General features: G+C 41.3%; 2 protein-coding genes across 2 annotated transcripts in view; one reads left to right on the top strand and one right to left on the bottom strand.

Annotated features, from left to right (window-relative positions):
• Window positions 1-59: 59 nt before the first annotated feature.
• MFSD4B (major facilitator superfamily domain containing 4B) lies at window positions 60-13,205 on the top strand. Its single transcript, XM_064649746.1, has 4 exons — window positions 60-2,044; window positions 2,152-2,320; window positions 4,878-4,994; window positions 7,545-13,205. The coding sequence occupies exons 1-4, from the start codon at window positions 1,691-1,693 to the stop codon at window positions 8,795-8,797; spliced, it is 1,893 nt and encodes a 630-aa protein (XP_064505816.1). The 5' UTR covers window positions 60-1,690; the 3' UTR covers window positions 8,798-13,205.
• Window positions 13,206-13,439: 234 nt separating this feature from the next.
• The window catches only part of REV3L (REV3 like, DNA directed polymerase zeta catalytic subunit), a 127,032-nt gene continuing 117,960 nt past the window's right edge, over window positions 13,440-22,511 (bottom strand). Inside the window, exons 28-32 of the mRNA XM_064649744.1 lie at window positions 21,005-21,142; window positions 19,903-20,093; window positions 18,589-18,835; window positions 17,010-17,219; window positions 13,440-14,605 (exon numbers count right to left, since the gene is read on the bottom strand). Coding sequence (XP_064505814.1) covers window positions 14,465-14,605; window positions 17,010-17,219; window positions 18,589-18,835; window positions 19,903-20,093; window positions 21,005-21,142 — 927 coding nt within the window. The 3' untranslated portion in view covers window positions 13,440-14,464. The remainder of the gene's footprint in view (window positions 14,606-17,009; window positions 17,220-18,588; window positions 18,836-19,902; window positions 20,094-21,004; window positions 21,143-22,511) is intronic.

The following is a 22,511-nucleotide window of genomic DNA, read 5'->3' as shown; positions in this document are numbered from 1 at the left end:
TGTTATATTATGATAATTATTGAATTTAGTGTGCAGACTTCTGTCTAAAAGATTTTACATCTTTTATTACCACTGTGGTCTGAGTGAAATGTCCCCATGTGATCCTAAGTTAATATATGGTTCTACCCATATAATTCTAATTGTACTGACAATCCATTTTAAAATTAATTATTTATAAACCTTTACTTCTTTCTGAAAAAATTATCTTCTCTTTCCATTCTGGGGTTTAATATCAAACTTACAGAAAGAGATACATTCACAAAAGGCAAAAGTAAAGTTGAGGGGGGGAGAGAAATGGGTAAAATCAGCTTGAATGGTGTTTTAAAAGAATTCCAATTTTTAATATTTTTCTTTCTCATTTTTGCTTCATGAACTGCCAGTGTAATTCAGTAGGGCCTTTGATCATTTACTGGCCTGCTACCAATTTCATTTTGATTTACCTTGGCGGCATGAAGCATGGAGTGTTTCCTCATTGACAACTTAGGTAAATCTCAGGAGTTCATTCACCTTTTCTTTGTAGTAGGGTCAAATATTTAATTTTCTTTAATAAACATATCTGATGATGTGGAGGAAATATCCCCTTTTCACCTGGGGTTATTCTCTAAGCTGCTTGTAGTTCAAATTTAAATTTGAAAAAGGTGCCCAAAACCTTTATAAGAGCCTGGGTGCTGTTTCCATTTGTACACTCTTGAGGTACAAAGCTTCTTTGTAAGTGTTTAAAACAACAGTGAGGACAAGCCTAGGGAATACATTTCAAATACTGCTGTATCTTTTCTGGGAAGCTGTTTTTATAAAAAGGCAAAATGCTAAAACTTAAAAATGCAGTTTGACTTGTATATGACTTTCAGAAAATAAATGCTGATGTTTTATACTTGAAATTGTTTTATCTGGAATTGTCTCCGCTGCTGGACCTATGAACAGAAGCTCAGCAGTTCTGAGAGAACAGAAGTTCTGCAGATAGCTCAAAGTTCAGACTGCACTCTTGCAAAAGTATTGACACGGCTGTGAACTATCCAGGTTTAAATGTTATCTCTCCTTGTTACTTGTGGCAGCTAAATTTTTTTAATGCTTAAATTCCCCCAGGCTACCCGGAACAGGAGTGTACTTGCAACATGCTTGCCAGTGCCAGGAGAAACAGGAATTGGTTGCTACATTCCCCGTGCACTGTTATATTCCAGTATATATTTGTTATGAACAACTTGCAAAACAAAACAAGCCAGTTTGGAATTATCTTTGAGTTGTTTGTGAGGCTTAAATATACCAAGTAGGCTGAAGATTAGAGCCTTTCTTACAAAGAATAGCACCTCTGTTCCAGATAATGAGAATGAAACAAAACATGTTGCACAGCCTGTGAGCTGCTCCAGGTGAGTGGTAGGAATTTATAGAGTTTTATAATACTTTTATGATACCACTAGGAATGTTTTAATACTTGTTCTGAGGAGACCCAACAGCTCTTTGCGTCTTGAGAAGGTTTATCAACATAACGTGACAGTCACTGTAGGAGATAAAGACCTTTTATGCTCAGTTGTCTGAAAGGTGGAGTTCTGTGATAACACAGATTAAATAAATAAATAAGTGCTGGTTTATAGGGGCTTATTTAACTAATGAGCTCCTCCCGAGCGTGATAGCGGTGTGGTATAAGACAGCAGCTGAGTGTAGGGTGCAAAGTGGAGTGTGAACTGCCCTGAGAATGCCGGTCCTGGAGGCAGAGCAGTGTTCCGAGGAGAAGGCAGCGGCGATGGCAGAGGCGCCTCCATCCCCCTCCCCTGCCGAGCCCGGCGCTCCGGCAGCTCCTCCCGACGCCGTGCGCGGGGTGGAGCCGCGGCCGCGCTCCCCGGGCCCGGAGCGGCCCTCGGAGCCGGCGCAGGGAGCCATGGCCCGTGGGGAGCGGGAGATGTACGTCCGGTTCTCGGGCCCGGGGGAGCCGGCGGAGGAGGAGGAGGCGGCAGGGCCGGCGGGCGGCGGGCGCTGCGGCTGCGGCGGGGATGGAGCCGCCCTGCGCTGGTGCATCACCGGGGCGCTGTGCGCGGCGTTCCTGGGGTTGGTGAGTGAGTCCGTCCACGGGAATGGGGAGAGCGGGGGGCAGTGCGGCCCCTTCCCGGCCCGGCCGGGGGAAGGGTCGGGCGAGGTGACCCCGCATCTGCCCTGCAGGGGATGAGCATCGCGGTGCTGGGTCCCACCTTCCCCAACCTGGCCGCCAACGTCGGCAAGAACGTCAGCGACATCTACTACATCTTCGTGGGCCGGTCCCTAGGATACCTGGGCGGGTCGGTGATCGGCGGGGTGCTCTTCGACTGCATGAACGCCAGTCTCCTGCTTGGTGAGTGCTGCCCCGTCGGCCCCAAGGCCACCAGGAAAATCGGCCCGTCCCAAACTGTTCAGGGCAACTTGGCCTTCTCCTCAGCGTGCGCAGCCCGAGGGGGAGAGGTGTCGCCCTTACGTAGCGGTGCCGAGTCGTGGGAAGGGGCGGCCGTGTCACATGGTGCTGCAGCTCCCCGTAAATCCCCGTGGCACTTGGTGCTGCTCCCCGTAAATCCCGGCAGTTACGCTGCTGCTCGCTGTCGCCATATTCCACCGTGCTGGATTCCTGACACTATGTGTGCTCGGGCACTACAGCGTCACTGCCAACAGGCTGGGCCCGCCGGGCACATCAGCAGTGGTAGCTGGAATTGAACTGACAAGACCTGTTTGGACTGAAAAGTACGGTTGGACTTTTCTTAGTTTGTATTAAGTAATGTGCCTAGCGTAGATCCTGTTGGAACATACAGTGCCACTCCACGAAACACACAAGCAAAACAGGAAGCTGTGTTTTGGCTGTCATGCACACAGCAGAAACCCCCAGCAGTCATGCTGAGGCACGTTTCTGTGGGGAGAGTTTTCTAAAACCCTTCCCTTACTTAACACTCATCAGACATGATCATCTTCATGTGGACAGAAGTCTGGACATGTTGACTGGAGTACCTTAGCCAAATTAGAACTTATTTAAAATGGAAAACATTAAATACCGTCTGTGATGGTGGAAACATTTAAACTGTAGGAACTGCAGCTGATGATCTTAACACTTTTCTGGACATGCGGAAACTTGCCTTGGACTGGCCTTGTTCTGGCAGACCAGGGCTGCTAAGCCGTCAGGGTGCCAAGAGCCACACTCAGCACCCAGAAACGAGGGGCTCCTTTTAGAGTTGTGTTAGTGTCACGTACCAGTAGAGATTCTCAGAGCACACCTAAAACAGTGGAAGCTCTGCCTTTTTTTCTTTTAAGTTCAGTAGTGTCAGTGTGTGCCTTGATGCTGTAAGTTAGGGATTAAATCATACACCAGGGCTTGCTATTTTCTTCTTTGTTCAGGGAAATTCAAAGAGAGTTGTGCTTTTCTTGAGGGCCATGTTGTAATCACAGGGTCAGTTCAGAGAATATGAGAAGATCCCTTTTTCCATTGCTAAATGTTTGAACAAAGTCTCTTCGTATCCCCATGTGCCTGTCTCCTATAAGGAGCAGTCATATCATATAATGTCATTCTCCCCTCTCGTCTTCATTTTCATGGATCAGTTCTTATTTGCTCTTGTTCTAAGATGCCTATATTCAGTCTTCTCCCTGTCCTTTTCCTGTCTTCTCCAGAACACCTGCAAAGTGGGTTTCCTTTAGCCTCCTCCTTGTGCACCTGACAAGGTCAAAGTTGTCTGTGTCTCGCATTTAAGACTTTATCTTCCTGCTACTGTACTGAGAAAAAATTGAAGACATAATCTATCTTTGTCAGGGTTGCTTTTAAGTGCCAATCTTCAGGTTTGAAGCTGAAATGGGCAAATGAACACCTGCTAAGAAGTTAGTTTTCAGCTCTGAGTGGGACACCTGAGAAGCTGTACTTGATACACCCCATCTCTAGCATTTTCTTCATGCAGCTCAGCATGCATGCCTTCAAAAATGTTTGGAGGCATATATTCCAAGTATCTTGATAGGACTTCAGGGTTCTGGGTATTTATTTTTTCCACTGTTGTTTTTGTTTGGAATTAACCTAAGTTCTTAACTATATCAGTCCCCATCAATCTTTTTAATATCTGCTGCATCTATGATCAGACATTGATTTGAAAAATGAGAGACATCTGAAATGATACAAACCTTCTAAAAACATAATACTGTATATTCAAGATATTAATTGCAGATTATTTTATTATGCAGGTAATTATAAGCATAGAATTTAACTGCTGAATTTCCTCCCAAATGGTAATAAAAATAATTTTCATCTGCTAAAAAATATTTTTTTTGGAAAGGCATGTTCGAAGTGTCGTCAGTAATGGCAAAACTAACACAGTTAGTTAATTGCTGCTAAATTTATGACGAGAAATTTTGTAGCCCTGTCTCTTAAAACTCCAGAAATCCCTTGGAATATATTCCTTATGTGGGAACAGAATATAAATGAAAGTCAGCATATACAGAGGTCTCTTGGTGGCCAAGGTGCAATTACTTTAAAGGATTTTAAGAGTTTAGTGATTTGTGTTCTTTTAAAATGGAGCCAAATAAAATGCTGTGCAGTTCTCAGAGGGCAAACTTGATACTGGTTTTGTGGTGAAGTAACATTTCTAGATCAGAAGTTTGCAGAAGACTTCTTAGTGTCCTAGCAGCAGCTGCTATTCCCTTAGCTTTAGCAGGTTTGTCACACAGTGTTTATATCCTGATAAAATTCTTTTTTTTTCCAAACGAAAAATGATCTGTTGAACCTTCTATCTGTTACTGCTCAAACCACAGATTGGGTTGCATCACTTATTAGGATTATCTGTAACTTTGATAACTATGAATGTATTTGTTCTTCTTGGTCTTCTGTGTAGTTTAAATGGAAACTGCAGTACGTGAAGGTTTTGTTTTGTTTTTTTTAACCTTTCCAGCATTATCCATGGTTGCAACAACGGTTGGTCTTTATGGGATACCCTGGTGTAAGGACTCCCTGCTGTTAACTGCCTTGATGTCAGTTATTGGAGGCTCCATGGGAATTCTGGACACAGGTAAGGTTCCTTCAACAAAATAATTGGAAAAAACTTCAGGCATACCAAAATGATTGCTGTTTTTTCTTGTGACACATCTTGAATTAAAAGAGGGGAGCTGTTTTACCTGACTGGGATTCTTTGATTAATCTGGTCCTGAGGCTTCCAGTGTTTGTGTGTCTGTGACAGGCCTTCCTTTAAGGGGCTTGGGGCGTGGAGTGACCAGTGTGCATTTCAGTGGAACATTACAGGTGTGAAGGAAGTGTCCTGTGCTCTTTAAGCAGTGTTTTCTTTAAATTACAGGAACCAGTCAGGATACAGTTCATTAACATTAGCTGGAGATGAGTTAATCCTGAGCAAACTCTCATGTTTGAGAGAGAGATTCTCACAGTTGTTGTGTTGGAATGTTTCCCACCTAAAGCCAGCTAGGCAGAAGTTGGGAATTCACAGTAGGCATTTACTGCCATAGCTCACAGCACCATGGCACCTATCTCCCTGAATCAAGGAATATTTTCCACCCTTGGCCGGCTTAGCTTAGGTGGCTGGGAATACAAATTTGCTCTGTCCCCCAAATTGTAAGTCTGTGGCATGTGCATCCTGCAAATGACCTGGAAAGAAAACAAAAAAACAATGACACTTTTGCTGGAAAACTGTTCAAAACCAGCTTTTTAATACTCTCCTTATTGGAGGGAGATGATCTCAGAGATCTTTTCCAGCCTAAATGATTCTACGATTCTAAGATGTACCAGTGAAGTTGCAGAGCAAATGTCTACAGGTGTGGATAGAAAGGTCAGTCATACTGAAGGTACAAAAAATAAACTCCCACAGAAATAAGTTCATAAGTTCATTGGGCACAGCTTAGAAAGGATGAGTTAGGGATGGCTGGCTTTAGCAGGCAGTTTTCATCAGGAGGCAAGGACATGGCAAGAGACCTGAGCACACTTAGAGATGTCTGGGAAATGCCGTCATACTTGCATGTGGAGATTAGGAAATGACTACAAATACATCAGCAGTGGAGTGTTCTGGCATTGCTGTAGAATGTGGTGGTGCAGCTGCAACAGGTGGCCGCTCACCCGGGACCTCTCCTGTGATGTCCCAGCAGCGTGCTGGGAGCCTGGGGATGCTTACTAGCCAGCAAGGTACTTAAGGATCCAGTTGACCAGCTTCAGGGAAGCCTTTATTTCTGAGAAAGAAAGAGCTGGCTCATGTATTAACCTAGCTGTCCAAACAGCTCTGGAAGCATCCCAGCCAGGGCCTGGTTGTTGTGGCTCGCCTGGTTGGGCACACAGAGGAATGATGGCTGCACATGTCAACCATCTGCCATAATTCTGTGGGGTTTGAGGGAGCTCTGGTAAGATTTAAAAGAGCACGATACAGGGATCCAGTAGTGAAAAGATGGTTTTGTGTGGCACAGGCCATGGTAAATAACCCAAGTGCCAAGGTGCATTTGCTGTCTCTGGTAGGATCATTATACACAGCACTTGGTTGAAAAATTCTTCAGATGGGAAAATCTTATTGGATAATGGTAAAAATACCTTCAGTGGGTGGATGTACTGCTTGGAAGTCAGATCTGAGAGGCAGGGAGACTTCTCAGCCTGATCAGGAGTAGCAGAAGAAAGTAAGAGCAAGGCAGTAAAGCGTAACTGAATTAATTTGGAAGAGTGTTCATGCTGAGTGATAAGGGCTGCTGTACTGCAGTACAGGAATTTGATTACTGTTCTTGTTTTCCTGCATTTGTCTGAGGGACTACTTTAAAACATCTCTCTGGGATTGTATTTTCTAGCATTATTGTTGATCTGAAGGTATTGTAGTTTGATCTTTGCAGCGGTATTGATGTGAACCTTTCTGCTTCTGGAAAGTCCTTTTAATGCAGTTGAGGTAGTTCCAGCCCATCAGAAGCAAGTGATTGATGCTGTTCCCTGGGATGTTGTTTAACGGGACATCTGATTCTTAGTGTTGTGCATTGTTGCTTTTAATACTTAAAGAAATGAGCAGCAGTTAAATTTGTTCTTTTAAAAAAGGCTGAAAAATGCTGCGTATTGTCAAGTAGAGTAATTAGATACACAGAATCAGTCGTTTAGATTGAAAAAGACCTTTAAGGTCATCAAGTCCAACTGTTAAGCCAGCACTGCTGAGTCTACCACTAAACCATGTCCCTAATGCCACATCTACCTGTCTTTTAAATACCTCCAGGGATGGTGACTCAACTACTTCCCTGGGCAGCTTGTTCCAATGCTTGACAACCCTTTCCGTGAAGAAATTTTTTCTAATATCCAACCTAAACCTCCCCTGGCACAATTGTGGCTGTCCACTGTTGCTGGATTAAGCCACTGCGTGGCTCTTAGTTTTGACTACTGTGAATACCCTCCTAAAGCTCAATTAATCACAGGGATTTAAGGCAGAATTTCAGTTAACTACTGTTTTGCACATTGTATTTGCTAAATCTGGCATTGTTGCACACTGAATTAGTAATATAGGTTATGGTTTGTTTTGTATTTTTTTTTTTTTGTCTTTAAAACAGTATCTGGTCTCAGACTAAAACGACTGAATCCTCCTCTCTCCAATCTGCAGGTGGCAATGTACTGGCACTGAATACCTGGGGAGCAGAGGCTGGGCCACACATGCAGGCCTTACACTTCAGTTTCGCTGTCGGTGCATTTGTGGCTCCAATCCTGGCTAAAATGGCCTTGGGAGGTTCCGAATCTAAAGAACTTCCAGTGGTTGAAAAGACAAACCAATCTGTCCTGAAGTCTGTGCCAACAGCATCAGCTGCATCAGCTACACCAGCACTGCAGGACCATCTTGAGGAAGACTTTTTGTGGTCCTATGTTGTCATAGGGACCTATCTTCTCTTAGTTTCCCTCTTCCTTTTTGTTTTGTATTCAAAGGGCAGCTCAGCTCGAGACAAATCAAAGACTTCTCAGCAGAAGGACAAGCTTGCCAAATACCACTGTGCTCTAATTGGTCTCCTGTTCATATTCTTTCTTTTCTATGTGGGAGCAGAGGTCACTTATGGCTCTTATGTATTTACTTATGCAGTGGTCTTTGCTGAGATGAAAGAAAGTGAAGCAGCTGCTTTGAATTCTGTCTTCTGGGGTACGTTTGCTGCTTGCAGAGGACTGGCAATATTTGGTGCTGCTTTCTTGTACCCTGGCACCATGATCACACTCAGTCTTGCAGCATCTGCTGTCTCCTCTTCAGCCTTGGCCTTCTTTGCACATTATCGAGCCTCCCTGTGGGGGGGAACTGCCGTGTATGGAGCATCAATGGCTTCTGTCTTCCCCAGTGGCATTTCCTGGATAGAACAGTACACGGTCGTGGAAGGAAAATCGGCTTCTCTGTTTGTGGTTGGTGCTGCGCTGGGTGAGATGTGCATTCCTGCTGTGGTGGGGTATCTCCAAGGCAGGTTTCACCACATTCCCGTGGTTATGTACGCTGCCTTCGTGTCTTCTGTAATGACAGTTGTACTCTTCCCAGTGATGTACAAATTGGCCACCTCTCCCCGTGAGAATGACTTGAAAGAAGTGAGTGACAGCGAGACCCAGAAAGCTTTGTTGTCAAACTCAAGGCTTACGGAGGATGAAGAGGATGAGGATGATGATGAGGATGTGAGAGAGTGGAACGAAGCAGACTTTGAGGTAATAGAAATGAATGACAAGCTCAAAAACTCTCTGACAGACACCTCCCAGAAGATACCAAGGGACTTTCCAGCCCAAGTCACTCTCCAGCCCCCTCTGGACAATGTATCAGGTGATTCTCCAGTGGTTGCTGGTGGCTCCCCTGGGAGACAAAATGGGAATGTTGAGTGGGAGAAGAGTGATTAAAGTCAAAGCTGACTTTCTTTTTTTAAAATGGAAATTCGGCCTGCAGCGATGTGTCTCAGAGTGGGCAGGTCCTCAATGATGTGAATGGGGTACCGTGATAAATGTGTAGGCTATGCTGAAACTGTTAAAATGTTAAGAGATGTTTTCTAAGTGTGAGGCATGCATCCAAGTATGATATGCTGTGATAACTGGGAAAGAAGGGGACTGCTCAGACTACTCAGTTTTTTGGGATTGGTGAACAGTGCAGGTCCAAGGTGCTTTGTCACAAAATGTTTTCACGAGAGAGGAGAGAGAACTGTTATCTGTTACGCTGAACTTCCTTACCTTGTGAAAGAGGAATATTTTTATTGCATTTGAAAGTTGTGTGTGATCAGGAAATCAGTTAAAATTTCAGGTGATGCCCAGCGGCTGTAAATTGAATAACCTTTTGGCAAAATATATAGATTCCTGGTTCCATCACTAAGATGAGAAAAAACTGGAAATTATTTCTTGGGAGTGGAACCATGCCTTTGGGTCACTTCAAAGCAGTTTATGGGAAGAGGCACAAAATGGGTCATTGTTAATCTGCTCTAATGCACAACTCTGACTTATTGAACAGTGGTGACAAATATAAATAATCTAAAATATTTGTGATTTTAATTACGGCACCACCACTGAAATCAACAAATATATGTAGAAGATGATAAAATTATCATAGAATCATAGAATGGTTTCTGTTGGAAGGGACCTTAAAGATCACTTAGTTCCAACCTTCCACTAGATCAGCTTGCTCAGAGCTCCATCTAGCCTGGCCTTGAACACTTCTCTGGGCAACCTGCTCCAGTGCCTCAACACCCTCACAACAAAGAATTTTTTTCCTAAAATCTAATCTAAACCTACTTTCTTTTAGTTTGAATCCATTCCCCCTTGTCCTGTCACTACATGCCCTTGTAAAAAGTCCCTCTCTGTCTTTCTTGTTGGCTCCCTTCAGCTAAAAGATTACTTAATATATGGTATTGGCATAGGGATGTGTTAATTTTAAGCCAGTTGTTTAAATTAAAGTTACAACAACTTCTCTGGTTTCCTGTGCCAAGACTTTCACGAAGTAATGTGTTAAAAAGAAAATTTTAGAAGGAGAGGGAATTATCAATGAGACAAACCTTTCCGGTTGTACTGTATGACTACTTGCCCCTGGCCAGTTGGATTGGTGCCATTTGGATTTCTGTGGGGGATGATATTAGCAGAGAAGCTGTGGCTTATATGTGTAGGTTCATTGCTGCTAAGCAGGAAGCCCTGGGCAGGAGCAGTCACACCAATGAGCCCTTGTAAGAGGGGAAAAAAAAAAAAAAGCATTAGTAGCCAATGGCAAAACCTGCCTCTCAACAAATTTGGAATTTCAAGTTGATAGATGCCAAGATTACTGTTAAGTGTTGTATTTTTTAAGGATGTGTTATCAGAATGTGCTCATGTTTGGTTTTCTTAAACTATGCACTTTTACTAGTATTTTTCTTGCTAAGGGGTTTTCATTTACTAACAAAAGAGCTCTAGGTGTAACACAGGTGCCTAGGTGGCCAAGAAGGCCAATGACATCCTGGCCTGGATCAGGAACAGTGTGGCCAGCAGGACCAGGGAAGTGATTCTTCTCCTGTACTCAGTGCTGGTGAGGCCACACCTGGAGTCCTGTGTCCAGTTCTGGGCCCCTCAGTTCAGGAAGGATATTGAGGTGCTGGAGCAGGTCCAGAAAAGAGCAGTGAGGCTGGGGAAGGGACTCGAGCACAGGTCCTTTGAGGAGAGGCTGAGGGAGCTGGGGCTGTTCAGCCTGGAGAAGAGGAGGCTCAGGGGAGACCTCATCACTCCCTACAGCTCCCTGAAAGGAGGTTGTAGTGAGGTGGGTGTCAGTCTCTTCTCCCAGGCAACCAGCAGTAGGACAAGAAGGCACAATCTTAAGCTGTGCCAAAGGAGTTTTACATTGGATATTAGGAAGAAATTCTTTACAGAGAGGGTCATCAGACATTGGAATGGGCTGCCCAGGGAGGTGGTGGATTCACTGTCCCTGGAGGTTTTTAAGATGAGGCTGGACGTGGCACTTAGTGCCATGGTCTAGCAACTGTGGTGGTAGTGGATCCAGGGTTGGACTGGATGATCTCGCAGGTCTTTTCCAACTCAGCTGATTCTATGATTCCATGATAGCACAGAACCTTAGATGTTCCCTGTATTTGAGGTCTGTTTTTGTTCCTTCTCTCATCCTCCAAATGTGCAACCTAGAATTGCATGGCTTTTTCCTTTCCTCTGAGAAGTTAGTGAGCAGCTGGAATCAATGTGCAGTGAAAATGCCTATTTTTTTTTTTTTGTTTGCATCTTGCCATGTTGCAGGGTGTCTCCCTCCCTCTGCCATCGGTACTTAAATGCCATTGTGGTTTTGCCAGATTCCTTCCGTGGCAATTTTTCCAGTGCAATGCATAAACCTGCACTTAAAAATGAGGCCTTGTTTCACTTGTGGCACAAGATTTCTCTCTTTGCTTACGATGATGGTAAACGCTTTTAAATATCAGGCCAAGTCCTGTCCTAGGCACAGGTGACAGGAGCAAGTCAGTGTGGCCTTGTGTGCTCAGTTGGTTTGCCCTAGTAACAAATGGCATGGTAGGCACACGTGAAATGAGTGCAGCTCCAACGTGCATTTCATCATTTTTTTTTTCCTATTTTTCCTCCTACACACGGCAGGAACTGCTGTGTGTGGAAAGTAGACGGTGTTTGCTGACAGGGAGGACAAATCCCACTGGTGGATGGGGAGAAAGTGCAGGGCACACAATGAAAGATATGGAAATATTCCTGTGGCAGCTCCCCACTGCAGCCGCAATCCATGGGCTTCACCTGCATTGACATCAGCGTAACCAGGAAGATTTTAAATATCCTCAATTCATACATTAATTTTTGACAAATTTCCATATTGGAATGTCCTGCATGTAAGTTTGTTCTCAGGGATAGTTTACATGTCTTGCATAATTGAGTACTAAAAATCCCAGAAAATTAAATCAAAACTGCATTGGGAAATACCCTGTAACCTCTTTGAAGCTTATCTATTACGTATACACACACTTATTTGTGTTTCTGACCAATGTCTTCCCAACAAATGTAGAAATATTGCGCAAAACAAAGATTTATTTTTTTAACTGTCTGTATTAATTCCTGTGTGAGTAACTTGAATTCATTCCCATTTCCCCCTTAAAAAGCAGGAGGCCTGTGTAGTAGGAATGGAGCAACAGGCTGGAATGCCAAGGTAAGAGCAGCCTTTTCCCAAAAATAGAGGATCCAAAAAGTAGTGGCTGTAAGTTGAACTTGCAGAATTATCTTGAATGGTACCATGTAGAATCATGTCCTACTGATGCCTGGAGACCTTTGTCTGAATGACATCTAAATTTAGAGTCATCTTAGCCAGGACTTGGAGCATTCAAGGTCTTAATTCTGGTCTCAAACTTGAACTGAGATGTACTGACAGAAAGTGTTTTCCTTATCCCCTAACCAACCTGCTTTTAATTGCAGGGACTGTCCTTGAATGAAAATTAAATGTTTGAAGCAATTTAAGTTTAAAACAAGTCCTAGGACATTTCCAATAATGAGTCCAGCTCACAACAATTCTAGGCACCCTTGATGTTCAAGGCTTAGCTTTCCCTGTTCTTGGATTTTGGTGTTCCTCAAGGGTTGTTTTTAGACAGTGAGTGTTAGTTTTCACATGTTTAAATATCCTTTCCAAGTAAGTTGCTTCCTGGCCTATAGTTAGCCAGGGTCTGTTTACAGTGCGGATCTATTTACATTGCCTTTTAAGTGACAGGTCCTCCAGAAAGTTTCAGTGCTTACATGTTAGGGGTTGAAACTACTTGAAACAAACTGTATTATGTTACTATCATCCTGCTTATGCTAGAAAAGTAATCTCTCTGTTGAGGACAAGAGCTGTGATCCAAGGATTAGATATCTGAATTTGGTAAGAATCCTATTTTTGTTCATAAAACCAGGAATGGGTTGAAGATGAGCACTCTGCTACAGTGTGAAAGGTAACCTCTTGCAGTTAAGTGTTATTTAAAACTTTATCTCCATAGCACTGCCACGTACTGGAATGTACTGCAAGCACTCACCCTCCTTGCATTTGCACTTTTATTCTGTACATGACCAATGCTTGAATGCAGGAGCAGGCAAAGTTTTATGCCTTGATGGTTTATTTTTTTATCTACTTTGCATACAAGTACATTGCAATCTGTGGATGTTCCATTATATATTTAATAGTTTTTATTCTGCTTGGTGTGGGCTTTACATCATACTGTATAATGTGAAATTTAATAGATTGACTTGTGTCTTGACTGTAATAAATTCCTATCTGGAGAAGGCACTCAGGTTCCTTGATGTAAATAAAGTTTTGGTCTATTTTTCAAAGCTACTCTGGACTCTAAATCTAAAACTTAGTCCTGTTCTGACTAATGCAAAACTGGAAATACTTATCTTCTGGTTTGGGGAAGGCCTCTAAGAATTGCTACTGAGATTTTAGATCCTACAGTTTAAGCTGGATTCTTAACTCTTATTTGAGCAGTCTTTTTCATATTACTGTGTGTGCCAGACAAGGGAAACAAAGGTGTCTGCAACTGAGGGTAAATATTAAAAAAAAAAAAAAAAAAAAAATTTTACCATATTGTTTTATTCAATTTTAATATGGTTTCCATTATTAACTTCTAAAACAAAATGATTTCCAGTTTAGAAAACAATGCACTGACCACATAATTCCTTTTCCATTTTATACAGTTATACAAATATTCTAAATACACATTTTGTCAAGATGGTGGCAAATAAGATTTAACTGTACAGTATGTAAGGAAAGAAAATATTTTAAGCATATTTAGAAGCAATAGAAATGTCTATACAAAACAAGCAAAAATGGAATAAAATTTTATATTTAAAGTATTGCAACAGTCCCACAGGTTTGTAACAAAAATGTCTTTGCACAGTTCCTCACAATGCCCCATTAATAGCTAAAGCAAGACAGCAATTTTTAGAAAATGATGTTTCAAAATGCTACACATGATACTACTGCTTGCACAGTTTGATCAAATAATAATCTACTTGGAATCAAGCAAAACTTAGGAGGAGATATACCAACCAACTTTAAAATTATCTGTATAAAAGTCATTGCACATTATTTTACTCAGTTGTTTGAAAAGTAAAAAAGTGTATTTACAAAATATTTCGCAGACAAAATTATAAAGTGAATGGATAATATATAAGTAACACGTCTTGATACTGACAGTTCAAAAACACACACAAATGGTTTTATCATTTCAAGAGGTTTTCAGTGCTCGTTCCTCCAGGAAGTAAACGACTTCTACTTTGAAATGGATTTACAAGATGGTACACAGAGCTATTTCAACATCAGCATTATAAAACAGTATGTTAGAAACATGAAAGGAAGAAGAAATTTGTACATCTTAAAAAGTGAGCGATTCATAGATCAACAAATGGGTTGGGTTTGGTTTTTTTTAATTTAGTTATGATAAGTGTTCATTATTCTTCAGATAATAAACCCAACAGGTAAAATGGAAATCCTGGACTAGATGAGAATTGAAAAAAGCACCATGCACAATAGTCTTAGTGTGGTAAACACTGAAGAAAAAAAAATAGCACCTGGAATCCTGTAACACAGATCATTTAAAACTGGTCAAGTAGCTGGCGAAGATACGGTGCCTTTGACAGTTCTCTGCTTACTCTGGAGAGCTTGAAAAGTATTGGGCAGTTGAGGGAGATGCACTGGATCTGTCGATCAGAGCAGCCTGTACAGTTCTTGCATATCTACATTACATGTAAAAAAAGCAAACCAGATTATTTTAAGTGACACAAGCAAGGCATAAACCACTTGGGACTACTAAGTCAAGACTATCACCAGGACAGGCTGCTGCACTGAGCTTTTCCCCAACACAGAGAGATCCAGAGGAGCTCCCTTCTCTGCTGCAGCCCCTCCCATCACTACCAGGTGGCTCATTTGGCGGCGGGTGGGGTGGCTGGCAGGCACCCACTCTAAATTGGGCAGAGAACAACAGCAGGACTGTATAGCCCGGGTTCAAATCCTGCTAATTAAATTCTACTCGCACGTGGTGGTACTTGAAAAAGCAAGGTAAATACGTTAAGTGGATTTAAGCGGGACAGAGTGTTCTATTCATGATAAACTGTATAAAAGTTTCCTAGTGAAAAAATAAACATCTCTTATTCTGCAGTTATTCTCTGCAGAGGAAAGGGACGTTAAATAAATTACTCTTGTTTCAAAATAAGCTTCAATTAGAGTTTTATCTAGTCAGAGTCAATCACTCCTAAGACAGGAATACACAGGCCACATAAGTTGCACTGCTCTCCTTGTTCAAGGAACTCCTTGTTAATGCTGCTTGAAACTACTTTTAACATGAGATACCAGATTGACTAAAATAGCAGCAGGCACAGTTTTTCCAATGGTAGCTACCTTCAGAAAACTGAAGTCCTCTGCTTCGCTATTTTATTTTTATCTTTTGCAACATTTGCCACCTCCAGTGGTTTTTCCAAAACCTCAGAAGTTTCCTTCCAACCACACCTGTGTTTTGTAACATTAAAATGTTACACAGTTTATCCTACCATTTGCATAGCTTGAACAACAAACCAAAATTGTATCACTTTGCTTTTAAAACTAGTTCTTTTCCTTCTTTCCATGTTAAAATTATTTGGGAACCAGCACCCTCTCAAGCCAGCCCTGCATCAGCACCGAATTCCTGCAGACCAGAAACTCAGACTGACAATAGCCAGAGAGGAGCAGCCCCTCTTGGCCAAGTCCCCATGTGGCACCTCAGAGGATACCAGTCCTCTGGCCTGCAACCATGACCAAAAGGAACAGGATTTAAACAACTTGTTCCAGGGTTTGTAACCTCAGAAATACATCTGCCCTAGTTCTTTTAAAAGAGGCTGTGGCTGGTTCAAATGCAAGAGACCAAACTAAACTGTACTTCGGACACGTTCTAAATTCAGTTTGTGAGGGGAGAAGTCTATGGTCTTAATCTACAGCACATGATTTTTAAGTAATTTTCTGCTGGCTCCAGCATGTTTATAGTCACAGAGGGCCAAAAATTTAGGCTGTGAAGGATATATATGCCTTCATATTAAAATAAGACAAGTGTTCTTACAGAGACGTCAAACACTGACTGGATCAGGATCCTAGGCCTTGCTGAACTGTTGCAGGGACAAGAGAATGTTCTAATCAAACCCACTGATCCTTCTGTGGAGCTGGACCAATCTGCCAAGTTCTGATTTATTCCAGAACAAGAGCAATGTAGAAGATTCAGAGTACCGTAGGAAAACTGCAGAACATGCATCTCCTTACTTACTGCCATTTATAATGCAGATAAGAGCAAATATTACAAAATACATCAAGAAGTCCACACCTCAGTAATGCAATATCTATGAATAGTGAATTACTGTGGGTTTATAACTACCCCATGAGAACCTACTAAATCAATGCTTAGACTACAGGAATGTTTATGTCTCTGAAATTCAGACAAGTCTTCAAAATCGTTCTTGTGGTAGTGCAAAAAATAAATTTTAACCAATATATTTATTAATTATAAAATACAACATTATGAAAATTAGGTGAGGGTATATACGTTTCCACAAGAGGAGACACTGTGCTTTGCTATCATATATTCACGAGCACAGTCAGCTACCCTCTTAATTGATTTCTAGCTCAAGAGAAAAAACAGCTTGGAAAATTCCTATGGAGAGGAAAGGTAACAGGAAAGGTAACAAGAAAACCTCCAAGCTAAAACACATCCATGGTATACATATAAATAAGTTTTCTGGCACAAACGTTTTTGTTACTAGAGCATCATCTGTTATCTTAATGCAAAAAAGGTGAATCTTTCATACTTTCACAGCTCTCCATCACTGTCATTATAAAAAGGCACCTACAGACCATACAAGATGATCTTAAAAAAAAGAAGAAAATGAGAAAAGCATCTTCTGTTCTGAGCCCCTCTTTGCCTTTAGTTTTACGCAAAGCTAAGGAGAGTAACAGCTGCTACGCTGCCTGCGACAGCAATGGGAAAAGCAAACAAGCTGCAGTGCATTTAACACCCGAACTGTACTTCCCATTTCTGTTGTGAGCATTCAGTGACACCCTGTTTTGAAATTCCAGCCCCTGTCTTTTGCTGACAGACATATGACAATGCTTTAATCGTACCTTGACCAGCTGTTCTTGCTTACGCTCCAACTCTCGGATTTCTTGGTTGAGAATCACTGCCACATGCTGTGGCTGACTTCTGCATTTATTACAGATCCCATACTGGGTCAGTTCATCACACACAGGACAGTGTAAGGTCGTGAAATATTGGGAGATTGTGCCTTTGCGTCCTTCTAGCTCAGTGCGGGCAGTTGAGGCAGCCTTCTGAATCTGTTAAGAAAAATAATTAAGAGGTAATGAACTTTCAAAGAGCAGCTTGCCTTACTTCTAGATTACATAAGTGTTTTTTTTTTAAGGAATAAGAAGGTACAAGACAGCCTGCAGGGCATGAGTTCATACACAAATTATGAACATGGATTGCATCACTCTGAAGAGTGCAGCATTGGCCTGAAGTGAATAGAACCCACACCTACATTTATTTCACAGGTAACCTCACCAGAGAAGAGAAAGAATAACCAAAGAAATCCTCAGTCACATGCTAAACTCCTGATCTCAACTCAAACTCCACCTCCTGCAGTTGTTCCTTTTTTAGCTGCTGATCTGATTGACATCTAAACATGCCCTGGCTGCAGCCCCAGTGACTGCCTTCCAGATTCTGCCCTCCTTAGAGTTTCTGTGCTGGTGCAGTCCTGGTCACAGAGCTGCCATGGTGCTTTGGTCCACGGCACTAACTCATGCTCTGATTTCCTTGGACAAGGCTCCACCACTGCTCTGTCACCCAGAGAAGTTTGTTCTCTTCACTTGCTCCTGCTGCTGCATGACTTAAGCTTTGTGCTACCCTTCACTCTCCTGCTACTCTGCTCTCTGTGACTTCCTTGGTGCTACCTGGCCTTGCAGAAAGCCAGGGCTCTTTTCACCTTTTTAGAGCAGCTTATTTGAGATACTTAAGGTGACTGTCACAGTGCCATTGGAAAGGTAGAGAAAAGAACTGAAGTCAATCGAGGCTGTATTAAAAGTCTGCAGTGGGAAATATGAGATACTACTATGTTGCTGAAGTCCACACTGAGCAGAGTAACACAGATACACACTGTCTTTCCCTTTTTTATAAGGGGTATCATGAACTAAAATCCAGCTATCTAACGCTTCTCTTCCTGCATCCCAATGACTTTTTTAACTTTTAGGAAAGTCAGGTTTGGATACAATTATTTTAAAATTTCGGGTGATACAAATTTTTGACGTTTTCCTGCTGCTGGGGCATACCACCTTTTCTATACAGAGGAAGGATCGTCAGAATGTTTTGGAAAATAGGATTTCCAACATCTATTTGCTAAACAGATGCATATACACATACTACTAAAAATATACAGCACAGCAAAACATTCTCACAAACTATGGAAGGGGTCAGAAAACAGAATATGACTGTGTGACCAACCCTGCACAGAACAGCTGGCTGAAAAAATTGAACTGAAAAAACCACACAGAAGATCTAAGAATCAGGACTGCATGTTTGAGCATCAAACACTGCTTTGTAAAATACTCTCTGCTGTTGCCCCATATAAACCTCATTCCATTCAAAGTCACAATGAAGCCAAACCCTGTACAGATGCACTGCACTTGTTAACTGTTTGAAAACATTTACCCGTGGCAACTCATGGTACCAGCTGAAGACGTCTATGCCGATAAGTGAGAACACCCTGGCCAGTGGGGGCAGGATCTGTTTGGTGATATAGTACGTGGCATTCAGCCTCAGGTTGGGATCCTGCAGGACTTCGATGGGCCGCCTCACCAGCTGTATCAGGGGCAGGCCGGGCATGCCGTACACAATGACGTAGGGCACTCGCTCCCCAACCCGTGGTTCAGAGCGACGGTCATAGGCAAGCATTCTCCTGTTTAAAAAATAGTCTTTGTAATGCATCCAGAGGCAAATTCATAGTTAATCCATTTGGTTATAAGCTTCCCCATCTGATTATATCAGTTGTCTCCAGATGACTGGAGCTAACATCTATTATGAAGCACAGGACCAAATTGTTTCATTTTTAATTTATCCTGTGATCAGACCTGAATTTTAGAACTTGGAACATGTGCCCTAAAAACACATTCTGTTTCATGTCACTTGGATTTGCATGCAGGTTGCTTTTTAGCTACCTCTTCCTTAAAGAAATATTTTAATAAAGAGCAGCCAGGGAATTAAAAAGAGCTCAAGTAGAATTTGCTTTCTGGTCAAATTGTCCTTTGCTTTCTGAGATTGCTTGCTCAGTAGATTGATACCTGCTTCAAATTGAATTGTCCTTTGCTCAGAAAGCAAAGGACAATTCAGTTTGGACTTGGATTTTATTTTACTAAAAAAGTATAGCTTAATTGGAAGACCTTTTGTATTAAGCAAGGTGGCAAAATGTGCCAACTCACACTATCTATTTCTAATAAACATTATCAGTGGGATGAAATATTAACTTTAAGTAAGGTACTTTTTTAAAAATGAAAAATTATGCCTGGTAATGTATTTCACAGCACTGGGAGACATCATTATTACAATTTTTATCATATCTAATATCTGTGAGTGATAGGTGGAGAGTCAAGCCCCTATACAAAACCCAGAACATAAGTAACAGGAGTGAACACACTGTTACAACATCCGGACAAGACTTTACTCTCAAACACGTGTGGCTGCTTCCAGGACTACAAAATGGTTTTCTAGGACTATCTCATGCCTAGTCTCTTTTCGCACACAGAAGGAAGCCAGGGACAACTGCTGCAACAGTATCTGAAGGAGAGATCTTACTGCTACCCACAATTTGACAGTATAAAGGTCAAGAGAACAAATATCAATGATCTACTCATAATGTGTCAGTACAAAGATCAAGATAAAAAATACCTATGATCTCCTCCTCATAACTTGTCAGCACAAAGGTCAAGATAAAAAATATCGATGATTAGCACTTCTTAATCTCATTACCTGGTGATTTCTAGGGCAGGTACACAGGCTCCAGGTCTGTAAGCTGAGCTCCCTCTGTACTCTTTTGCAAAGATGAAGTCTTGCATGCTGGCTTTTCCTTCCAGTAGCTTCATGCATTGATTCTGAACATACTGCTTGATCTGACTTATGTCCCGTGTTTCAAATAGCAGCTTGATAGAACACTCAAGTATCTTTTTAAATAAATGAGAAAGGTGAGAAAACCATATATGTTTAACTAAAAACAATTAATTCCAATTTATTCAGTAAATTATAAGGAAATATGAATACACTGCTCAGAAAAAGTAGCAGTGGTGAACTAGAATGTTAATATGACAATAGGTTGCAATCACTTCCACTCAAAGACATTCGTAAGCACACTACTCGACAACTTTTTCCTCAGTTTGACATATCTTTCATGACATCATCCATACTCCAGCACTAAGACTGCTTCAACAATTCCAGAGGTCTTCCAGAGTATGAGAGAGGTTTTTCCCTGTCATCTAAAACATTTTGCCATGACTTTCTGACCACCTCAGCAAACAAAAGAATAAGAAGGATTAAAAAAGAAAAAAAAAGAAAAAAAAAAGAGAAGGGAAAAAGAGCAGTAACTCCTCCTACTTGGTTACCTTTCTTACTGGCATAAAATTGTTTTAATTTGGCTAACAACAAGAGCCATTTCTTTACAGCCTCCCAATACATAGTTTAAAATATATAGGTAAGAAAGCTTATTTTAAATGAATTCTTAACAAACCTAGATTTATATAAGTGAGTTATTCAGCAGACGTATCAGTGTGTCTCACTCGTCTGGGAGTTAATACTTACTTTCCGTTAAAGTGAACTGGATCAAGAATGGTCTTTTAAAGAACTTACATGGGCCAAGGGCTTTTTATGGGGTCTTTAGGGATGAAATATAAGATTTAAAATGCAAGTCCTTGTAATGCTGTGAAAGATCTTCAATTTATCTTTCAAATGGCTCATACTAGAAAAACAGATGAAGTCTCAGACAACTCAAAAGGACTAGGAACTCTGAGAAAGAACAAATATAAAATGAAATAACAGAATACTATAATTTCACTCAGGAAGAAATCTATGAACATTTTACCTTGGAAACAGCAGGACAGGAGTCCCTTCGGACTGTCTCTATGCCTTTTGCATCAAATACTGGGTCCTTCTGGTCCAATGTTTCATACATGTAACCCACGTACCTCTTTTTAGTTTGCAGGACACATGGCAAGTACACCTGAAATGTTTAGAAAGAAGATAGCCCAATCTGGCATGTGTTGAGAATATAAGGTGGCTTTGAACATAGATGGTTTCCTAAGGAATACTTTACTTTGTTGCCATTGTTGTGTTTTGGTTTTTTTGTTAAATCATTGAAACTGATAAACTAGATCAAAGGACTGTTAAAGGATGGCTGACGAAGTTGGGATTCTGTGGAGTTCCATTCTTAAATCACTTTCTACTTCATCTAGCTGAAGCTCAAATGAAAATTGACAGTATAAATTGTTGCAAGTACCCTTAATTTTTGGATTGTACCTGTCACCATTTCTAATGTAACTCCATTATCTTTCTTTCTTATAAAGGCAACTTCATTTTAAACATCAGAGAAGAAAATGTTCCCAGGAAAAGTAGTGCTTAGAATTTTCTGTTTTCAAACTTTATCTAATTAGGAAGTGCCAAAAATCAGCTAGTATCTCCATCTGGGAAAGTATGCTTTCTTAATGTCTATGCTTGGAGGAATGGTTTTCTCATGAATGGATATTTAGGGTAATGGTCTCTTTTGTTTGTTTTCTCCAACCTATTATTTCATTCTTGATTGTGTCAGTATTCCTTGACCAGTTTTAAATGAATGAATGGAGAATGATTTCTTCACAGTGTTATTAGGATAACACCACATCTTCCTGGCTCTTGTAGAAGAGGGAGCAGTGAATTTAGATTGCCTCAGGCTGAAGAGGGTCCTGCATATAGGTATCCTATCTTCCTGAACAGATGTTCCAGCTTTGAGGCATTTTCCTGTTCCTATGCAAGGAAGCTACTGTATAAAGTGTACTCAGTATTTTGATCCACAGGTGAAGAAGAGCACTTAAAAGCGAAGCACTCAGGTATCTTCTCAAGTGGATCCTTGCACCTAGTGAATTATTTTCTGGCCAATTAATCCTTCAGCTTAATGACACAGAAATGCCTCAAAGTGGAAAGGGTCCTTGTACATCACTCAGTGAGCAAAAGTTGCTGTGCCTTCTACAGGAATCCTGACTTTTCTTGCTAATATTTTTCTACCGTATTTTCCATGGAAAATGGCAATTTGCTTACAAATTCTGACTGAACTCGTTGAGTCAGGTATGTACTTTGAAAATATCCGGATCGCTAGAACTAATGCTAGTTCACGTGAGTTATCACGTGAACACCCTGCTAAGGATTTTACAATTATAAACTTTCAGCAAAATTAGTAACACATTGCCTTGTTCTTCTAGAAAAGACTTGTTATCAATATTTCTTCCAGAAGCCTACTGAATGGATTTTTATGATTTTTCATTTTATAGGTATACGTATGTATCACATGGACATACCCCGAAGTGTGCTAAGGCTGACTAAAGAATAAATATCAGGCT

This window comes from Pseudopipra pipra, chromosome 3 (assembly GCF_036250125.1).
Source record: "Pseudopipra pipra isolate bDixPip1 chromosome 3, bDixPip1.hap1, whole genome shotgun sequence".
NCBI lineage: Eukaryota > Metazoa > Chordata > Aves > Passeriformes > Pipridae > Pseudopipra > Pseudopipra pipra.
The sequence above is the reverse complement of the archived record's forward strand: the minus strand, read 5'-3'. Positions and strand labels throughout refer to the sequence as shown.